Genomic DNA, 9435 nt, shown 5'->3' with positions numbered 1-9435 from the left:
TATCCACATCCACAAGCTTTGATATATTTAATGGGGATTTAATGTGATAGATCATCTGTGTGGAATTTAATCTCAGAATAAAACACAGCTGTTCTGTGAATTTTTAGGGAACATTATTGAGCTGCATCAACAGGATCAGGAAGAACAAGGAACACAGCAGACTGGTTCAGGGATAAATTTGTGAAGTTTAAAGCAGGGTTAGGTTATAAAACAATATCCCAAGCTTTGAACATCTCACAGAGCACTGTTCAATCTGGCATCTGAAAATGGAAAGAGTATGGCACAACTGCAAACCTACCAAAATATGGCCGTCCACCTGTACTGACAGGTCGGGTGAGAAGAGCATCATTCAAGAGGCTCATGGTAGCACTGCTGAGATCAGCAGCTCAGGTGGGAAAATCTGTTTAGAGGACAACTGTTAGTCATGAACTCTACAAACCTGGTCTTATGCGAGAGTGGCAAGAAGCAAGCTAATGTTGAAACCGAGCCTTAAGAGCCCCCCTCTGCAGTTTGGCATGTGGGGGACACAGCAAAGATGTGAAGGAAGGTCTTCTGATCAGGTGGTGGCCGCATCATGTTGTGGGTATGTCAGGGAAGCTGGTCAGTGTTGATGGGAAGATGGATGGAGCTAAATACAGAGTGGATACTGAAAGAAAATCTGTTAGAGGGTGCTGAAGACTTGAGACTGTTTTGCAAAGAATTATGAGCAAAACTTTCAGTCTCTAGATGATTAAAGCTGGTACAGACATACTCCAAAAGACTTGCAGCTGTAATTGCTGCAGAATGTTGTTCTGCAAAATATCGACTAGGATCCAGTACACAAATGGATTCAAACTTTTCAGATTTTTATTTGTAAAACTTTATGTATCATCTTCCTCCCATTTCACAACTATGCACTACTTTGTGTTGGTCTATCAAATAAAATCCACGTTAAAATATATAAAGATTTGATTGGAATGTGATAAATTAACACTTTTTCAAAGCACTGTAGTTAAGATACTGTCAACAATTAAGGCAAAACAAACTGTGTACAAACCTCTAATCAGATGTTATCTCTAAAGAGAACATAAAACTTTCCATGGTGTTGCTGAAGACTTGCCATTAAATAAAATAAAATCAGACCCAGTCAAATGCATACATTAATGCCACGGGAATTAACCAGTAAAACAGAAATCTTGTTGGGTCTAATGAATTTAATTTAATTTAATCTAATCTCTATACTGAAGGCTTCCTATTCTGGACCCACTTCACACTTCAGAAAGCCAGAAGGACAGTACCACCAACTGGGAGGATTATAGCCATCTTAAACAAACAGCTGTTTGACGTACTGGGAAGAAGAAACAAGAAAAGGACACAAAAGGACTTTTAAACAAAGTGGACTTTTAATGATATGAAAAGCAGAAAATTATTATTTCTCTTTGAACCATAGCTTCTAAAAAGGCAACATTTGCTAAAAAAACAAACAAAAAAACCATTTATTTAGCCTAAACTGATCTCTCATTTACATTATAAACATTTTTAATTTCTAATTCATATTAATAGAGCTTTATGAGTTCCTGCTCTCAATGTTATGCTTAATATAAGCAGATCAAACTGATCAACTAATAATTAAAAAAAACATTTTGTTCTTTAGAAATAAACAGAGATTTGTTTAGACCTCTGCTGGTTTTTCTTATATCACCTGTTTCAGGAGAAAGAACACCCTGAAATACTCCACACCAATCAAATGAGTGTTTAAAAAGGCCTGGAAGTATATTCATCCTTAGAGTAAGAAGAGCTCAAATGTCCTTGAGAGAAGGTCTCAATCAATCCTCAGATACTCTAATCAAAGGGATGGAGGCGTAACAGGGGTCCAAGCTGAGGGCAGCCGTCCATGGGGTGAGGCTTCATACTGAGCAGCATCCTGCACCTCTGTGGCTGAGCTGGTGTCATACATGGGAGAGCCAGAGGGGGGCACTGTGGCAGAGTGAGGCATGCTGGGATAGTGGCCGGATGATCCCCGGAAGAACTGGGACCCCAGGCAGCTGTTTAACCCCCCACTCTGGGACACTGGGGAGTTACTCACAGACCATAGGCTAGTGTACTGACTGCAGAGGTGAAACATTTCAATAGTTATTAGTGCTGACATTTCATTTTTTTTTCTCTCACTCTGATGAATTATGTGAAATGTGAGTTATTTGTTTGGTCCATACATTTTTCTATTGTATTTATCTTTCTTTGTCCTTCTCAGTTATCTGTTATATGTTTCTAAGCAAATTCAGGAAATATAAATAAAGATAAGAAATATAAATAAAGATAAGAACATAGACCTTGAGTTGGCTCCAGAGGAGGAGTTGTGGGCCATGGGCATCATGCTTGAGTGGGTTGGCATCTGCAGACTGGACCAGTTATCGTGGCTGGGGAGCATCGACAAGCAGCTTGATGAGTTATCTGAGTAGCCAGCTGCAACATGAAAGGGACCTCAGGGTTTACTGGTTTCAGATGTATATGCCAGAAATTAAAACATATTACTTTTTTACATTGTCTGTATATTAAAGTATTTGTCACCAGGACAGTTAGAGCTCATTCTTTAATAGGTATTTTCTGAAGCCAAACACTACAGCTCTGTAGCTGCAAACACAAAAAACAGGAAGAATGCAAACCATTTCCCCTGCCCAGCAACATTTGTTTAGTTGTCTTGTTAAAAGGCAGGGGGTGGGGGCTTGAGCATTTATGTATGTATGATGCAAGGACTCACTAGGGGAATTGGTCCGATGAGTGTATGGGCTGCTGTAGGGAGCAGAGCGGTGGTTCCTCAGATTGGAATAACGCTCACAGCCGTGGGAGGGCGAGAGGGCGATGGGACTCCCAAACTGACTATGAGGACTGGTGGGGGGGCACAGGCTTCCCGTGCTGTGAATAAACCAGCTGCCCACTTGTTCCACAGAGGAAAGGACACATAATATAAGCACCATAAAAAGGAAACTAGAATAAGTTCAAGAAAATAATAAAAGATTACGCTGAGAGTAGCCAGAATGGGGGTTTTCATTTGCTTCTTCCCTCATATCTTTGTTATCATTCCTGCAAAAGAGAAAGACTAATTTGCATATTTTGCTTTTACATTGATGTTCTGGTAAAATTTTACTTTTGTCTCATGCTTACCTTTCTTTTGCATCTAGAAAGGCCTTGGCAAAAGGGTTGTACTTTATCTTTAGAGCTGTTATCTGAAATACAAGTGCACAACAAACACTTTACAGTTGGCTTTGTCATGAGTAAATTATATATAGCATATTTTCTGCACATAAGTAAAACTTGGCTTGCACAATCTGACTTCTTCTAGTGATATATAAGACATGGCTGACCATCCAGGGCACCATGGCCTGGAGGCTCTCAAAAGAAAATGAAAAAAAAAGAAAGAGAAGAGGTGCAAGAACCTGCTTAAAAAGCAGATTAAATCAAGACAAGTAAAATCTGACCAAAACCTATTTGTATTTATACTAACCTCTTCATTTTGGTAAGCTGTTACTGCAATGAACTGTGTCTCTGGGAAGGAGTGGCTGGTGATCATTCTTCTTGGGCCTCCAACCCTAATGATGTGGATGCGTGGCTCGTATTTGTGCAAAGAGTTTAACATAATCTTTAAAAAAAAAAAGCAAAACACACAGAAGAGTAATTACTTGTGATTAAATCACAATTTCTTATTTTATTTCACTTTTTATTCTTGCGTTTTAAGATGGAAAAGAGAGAGTACACTCCAAAAAGGAATTTTGGATGGCTACATTTTAGCTATTAAAATGATTTAACTTTAAATCCAGCATATCAATTTGTAAATGTAATGTTCTAAAATGTATTACTTCTTCGCGCTTGAGATTGTTTCTGTCTTGGGGGAAGAGTTTAAATTTGTACCCAATAATGCCAAGCTAAGCTGCAGCGTTGATGCAACAGTTAAGATTGCTAGCAGGCAAGCTAATGCTAAACTCAAACTTACAACTGAGCAGAGATTAGTAAAAGTCAAAAACTGTCTTTAAAACTTTGTGGTTAAGGTTTCTGTTTTAAAGCAAGAATTTAGGTTTGTATCAAACTTTAACAAGTTCAGCCACAGTGCTAATGCTAAACTGAAACTTTATTGCAAACACTTAAGTCTGAGCTTAGGGTAGCAAGAACATATGTTTGTATTGAGCTTTTTGACTAGTTTAGCTACAGGAATAATGTTAGGGCCAAACTTGCTAGCAAGCTAAGCAAGCTTAGTAAAAGCTAGGAAGTTTCATAAGACTGATCGTTGAGAAAGTGTCAGTGTTTTAGCAAGAATTTAAGTGTATATCCAGCTTTACCTCACTTAGCATCTGCACTAATGCTACAAGCAAACTAAATGGCAAGCTGAGCTTTGTAAAAGCTAAGAACTGTCAAAAGTTGTGATTGAAAAAGTTTATGAGTCAGTAAGATAATTTAAGTCTGTATTGAGCTTTAGCTACCTTAGCAACACTGGTAATGCTAAAGTTAAATTTACTAGCAAGCCAAGCTTCTTAACCCTGAGGCAGAATGACTTGGCTTAGACTGTTAGAGAAAAGCTTTTAATGCCCACCTCATTGATAGCAGAGGGTACGCTTGTTAATATTTCAGTTATGTTGTATGCCTAAATCATAAAAAAGTGTTTTTTGTTTCATTTTAAAAGGGGGGGGGGGGGGGGGGGGGATTAAGTGACTTCAAGGAAGAAACAAGAAAAGGTTAATAAATAAATGTTGCAAATGTGTCTTTTCCTCTTTTAAATGCATATTAATAAAAATATTACGTATGTAAGACTACAACTGCATTAATGACAACAGCTGTAAAACTGTATCCTTAATAATCAGGTGTATTGATTAGAGCTTGAAGGTTTTAAACAAATATGATGGAAGATGATTCTGGATTGATCATTTTCTAATACATACTATTATTCTGTTGTTTACTAACTGTTAAATGTGCAGATTATTTATACTTCCATGTGATTAATAAAATATAATTTGCCAAATATGTTCTAGGTTATTATAAAACAGAATAGTTACAACCAAACTGGGTTTTTAATGTAAAAAAGAGAAATGGAAAAAAAGAGAAAGATTTGTTCCATGAAGAAAAACACAGTCTGGTTAAATTTCATACAATTCATATCAAAACAGCCAAGGTTATGCAACAATAACCTTAAAAAACTGTCCAATACATGTCCAGGTAACCACGGAGGTTTAAAGAGTCTTTTAGCTGGTAAACGTCCATAACTTGAGCTTGAGATTTACTCACTGATAAAACATTGAAAAACCCATTTAATTGGTCAATTCTGGCAGTTTGCTTCAGACACCAGCTCCACCTTTACCTGACCTCCGCCGTTGAGCTTGTTGGTGAGTTTGACTTTGCTGAAGGAGACCGGAGCCTTCATCCAGTGAGCCCCGAAGTTTGGGGAGTCTGGGTGGATGTACACGCAGCTGGGAGTCTGGGGTTCGGGTTTACCTCCCGGCACCCACTCCCCATTCACGTACTTCCACCTATGGTTGTCCGCTGATATAAAGTCCAGCAAGAAAGAATACATGGCGTTTGGGTCCAGTCCGGAGACATTTATTTTCAGAACCGGGAACATTCGCCTTAAAGAAAACACAATATTAATGCCAATTCAATCTATCTATCTAACTATCTATCTATCTATCTATCTATCTATCTATCTATCTATCTATCTATCTATCTATCTATCTATCTATCTATCTATCTATCTATCTATCTATCTATCTATCTATCTATCTATCTATCTATCTATCTATCTATTGGCTCACCTGCCGTTCTTTGTAACTATCATCTCGTTTGTGAGGTCCTTAAATTTTTGCCACAGCTCCTGTTCATCAAGGGACACTTTCAGGTCCCTCTCGGTGGGATCTCCCTTCTCGCTGCCGGCCTGCAGCTCACTCTCCACCGCACTGAGGAGGTGATCCACCCGGTACTGAGCGGCCTTGCTGGGACACTCACCAGCGCCAGTCGCCATCAGGTCAAACAGCTCCAGGGCTGAGAATAACTGTCTATGAGGGTGGATATAAGAACGTTAGCTGTTTTGTTTCCCAGGATGAATTCCTGAATATATAGGCTGTTCAGCGGATCCATGGCTGGATGGCTGCTTGGAGAAAAGGTGGTTGGCTCGTCTCCTCTTTGATCTCTGCGGGCTTGTCGCTCATTGGCTGAAAGTAGCCATATTATTAAGGGCCAACAGGATGGCAGCGATTTGAATGCAGCTTTATTACATCGACCTGTAAATATTGACACTTAGATCAAAGCCACACCTGCAGCAGCCCTGTAGGGATGACCAGGGCCGGTCTTCAGCCTCACACGGGCCCAGAGTTTAGCCCACATTTATTCATTACTTCCTCAGCTTTTTGTTATCATTAAAAACATTTTCCAATTGCAGTAGATAGAATGTTACAAGAAAAGACTTTTAACAATTTTATTACAAACATGGTTGACTTTTCACATTTTAACATATTTGTTGTAAAATCAAGTATTTCTGAAAACCTACACTTTCACAAGGACTTACAGTGTGTATAATAACATTTTGCAATTGAAAAAAGGGTAAAAGACAGAACTGACAAAAGACAGCTTACAATCAAACTTTAAAAATACATTAGGCGTCAAAGAGTATTGAGACTCAAAGCCCTAACCAAAAAACTAAAATATTTAAACTTTAATATTTAGTGCTGCATGCTTTTTTGCTTTAGTGTAACTGAAATAGTCCTGAACATGTAGGAATGTGATTGTTGGTGCCTTGGAAAAGTTTAATCTTTTAGCATTTTTAAGAGGTTTTTGCACATTTTGTCTTATTATAACCATCCATTCATCCATTTTCTTTACTCGTTTCTTCTGCGATGCGGGGGAGCTGGTGCCTGTTCTACAGGCGAGAGGCGGGGTACACCCCGGACAGGTCGCCAGTCCATCGCAGGAAAACACAGAGACACACAGGACAAACAACCATGCACACACTCACTCACACATAACGGCAATTTAGAGAGACCAATTAACCTAACAGTCATGTTTTTGGGCTGTGGGTGGAAACCGGATCACCCGGAGAGAACCCACGCATGCACGGGGAGAACATGCCAACTTCATGCAAAAAGACCCCCTGGCAGGGAGTCAACCCTAGGACCTTCTTGGTGCAAGGCAACAGTGCTAGCAACCCATACATTATAACCACAAACTATGTATTTTATTGTGATTTTATGTCATATACCAACACATGGTCATTTTAAAGAATGGCCCAGTCAAAGTCCAGAACCAAATACAACTGAGAAACACTGGCAAGACCTGACAAGACTTGAAAGATGTGCTCTATCCAGTCTAAGTTAGAGCTATTCAGTAAAAAAAAAAAAAAGATTTAATTTTAAGATTTCAGAGTTCAAGGCTGCTTGGAGGCATTCTCAAAACATATTTGCTGCTGCAATTTCATACAATAATTGGTAAAAAACAAGTAAATAATTGGGGGCAATTCAAAAACCATGTGACATTTTCTGTTTAATTCCAAATTATGCACTACTTTGTGTCAATCCATAGCAAAATCCCAATAAAACACATTGCAGTTTGTAGTTCTAACCTAAAGGTGTGAATACCTTAATAAGGCACTCCTGTTTTGGAGCGTAGAGCATGGCTGTTTGGCCCAGGTGTTACTGACTTGTTTTGAACCAGTGGATGAGAAAAGAAAACAAGATCCCGTCAGACGACAATAAAATATATGAGATAATTTACATCTGAGTAACACAGCAGTGTCATTCTCATAAATAACAACTGTATGTTGCTATGGAGACCACCAGAAAAAATAAAACACAAACATTAAAAGCAGTCATCAATGTGCGCTCTCCACAGAGCTCTGTTTTGTTGTGGCTGGTTTATGTTACTAACCAAATCTTGGATGTCCCAATTCCTCTTGCCAGCAAAGCAAGTCTGTCTGTCTCTTTGTCCAACAGTCTGGACTAGAGTTCACAAGCAGAGAAAAACAAATCCCACTCAGGTTAAAGTCTGATGGTTTCTCACCGAAGACTAGGTTTTAGAGATATTTGTACTGGTGCATCTTTTTATTTATGTTTTTGGCTGACGTACAATCAGTCTCTGTAAAAATAGATAATCACACTTTGAAATTGATCTTTCATTTGTCTCAAGCATCCTGCTCTTCTGAAGACTCACAGATTATCTGAGCTGTGTCCTGTGGTATTTTGTGCTGCACCACCACACACTCAATTGACTCACGAATCAGGATTCTTGCTCTTTCATGGGTGTAGTGCTGCGAATGTGAGGGCTTTCATCTGTGGGTGGCAGATATTTCGATTACTTATCATTTCCTAATCCATTAATCACTTTGCAATCAGAGAGGAGTCCTTCTTAAATTAGTAGGTAAGGAAACTATGGTGTAAAACTCAGGGTTGTTATAACCAGTGTCCCACACTGCTGTTGTCCCAGTTGCCCCCCTTTTTACTTTTATCAGGTAAAGATTCTAAAAAAAGTAGTGTGGATTTTATTCAGCTCCACCCAATACTTCATAGAACCACCTTATTCAGCAATTAGTGTCAAGTCTTTGGGGGTATGTGTCTATCACACAGTGGTACCCACAGAGAGTAAGATTAAAGACTCAAAACAAGAAAAGCTTGATCACCCATACTTGAAGCTCAACCCTGGGTTGACTCTCTGAGCATGTGAGCAGAGCTGACACATCTCTCCTGCAGATTTCAGTGCATACCTGGGGTAAATAATGTTCCTGCATGCCTGTTGGCTTTGACCAGTGTGTTTGTCTTCTCCAGCACTCCTTCCAGCCAAACTCATTCCCTGTTTGCCTTTGGTCCATCTTCACACAGAGGTGAGAGAAAAAATAACTCCACTGGCCTGACCATGTATGCTTATCTCAGCTCTGGGACATAACCACTCTCTAAAAATTTCAGTCTTATGCCTTTTCTAAAATGATCTTTCTCTTTATTCTTCAGAAAAGGTTTGGTCCAGCCAAGCAAAAAAACTTTTTAAAAATATCTTCATCCAAACAAAAATTGCAACGGTAAGTTCACCATTTCTGTATGTGGCACTATAACACCGCCACAGAAATATTTGTTGTGGTGTTACAGAGTCGCTAAAACGATAAAAGCAAAACAAAATTAATCATTATTGTCTAAAAGTTGGTATTTAGTTAGCAGTGATGGCCTTCCAACATTCTTCCCACTGAAACCAGTTTCCAAAAGGTGTCACTTTTTTGTCACACACATGTTTTTTAAATGATTATTTCATTTAGTAAGAAGAAAAACATTATCTAAACCAACCTGACCCCATGTAAAAACATACATGTCTATTAAACCTAATAACTGTTTGCATAACACTTGCAGCAACAACTGCCATCAAGTATTTGAAAAAACTGCAGCGAGTCTTGAGGGATTTTGGCCCACTCTTCTTTGCAGAATATTTTAACTCAGTTACACT

At 38.9% G+C, this 9435-nt stretch overlaps 1 protein-coding gene across 1 annotated transcript; it reads right to left on the bottom strand.

Annotated features, from left to right (window-relative positions):
* Window positions 1–1360: 1360 nt before the first annotated feature.
* On the bottom strand, window positions 1361–6908 carry tbxtb (T-box transcription factor Tb). The gene is made up of 8 exons (XM_047352020.1): window positions 5775–6908; window positions 5324–5588; window positions 3482–3616; window positions 3142–3203; window positions 2999–3060; window positions 2738–2914; window positions 2310–2442; window positions 1361–2087 (listed from the first exon to the last, which is right to left on the bottom strand). The coding sequence occupies exons 1-8, from the start codon at window positions 5978–5980 to the stop codon at window positions 1826–1828; spliced, it is 1302 nt and encodes a 433-aa protein (XP_047207976.1). The 5' UTR covers window positions 5981–6908; the 3' UTR covers window positions 1361–1825.
* Between the last annotated feature and the right edge of the window lie 2527 nt (window positions 6909–9435).

Source organism: Girardinichthys multiradiatus, chromosome 22 (assembly GCF_021462225.1).
Source record: "Girardinichthys multiradiatus isolate DD_20200921_A chromosome 22, DD_fGirMul_XY1, whole genome shotgun sequence".
Taxonomy (NCBI): Eukaryota; Metazoa; Chordata; class Actinopteri; order Cyprinodontiformes; family Goodeidae; genus Girardinichthys; species Girardinichthys multiradiatus.
Note: the sequence above shows the minus strand (reverse complement) of the source record. Positions and strands in the feature narration are given on the sequence as shown.

What these genes read in the sequence shown, in the direction of transcription:
- tbxtb (XM_047352020.1), bottom strand. Translation starts at nt 5,980, where the DNA reads ATGGCGACTGGCGCTGGTGAGTGTCCCAGCAAGGCCGCTCAGTACCGG. An exon ending in ATAGTTACAAAGAACGGCAG is followed by an intron (nt 5,589 to 5,774) that starts GTGAGCCAATAG and finishes GTTTTCTTTAAG; the next exon opens with GCGAATGTTCCCGGTTCTGA. An exon ending in CCATTCTGGCTACTCTCAGC is followed by an intron (nt 2,915 to 2,998) that starts GTAATCTTTTAT and finishes CTGTGGAACAAG; the next exon opens with TGGGCAGCTGGTTTATTCAC.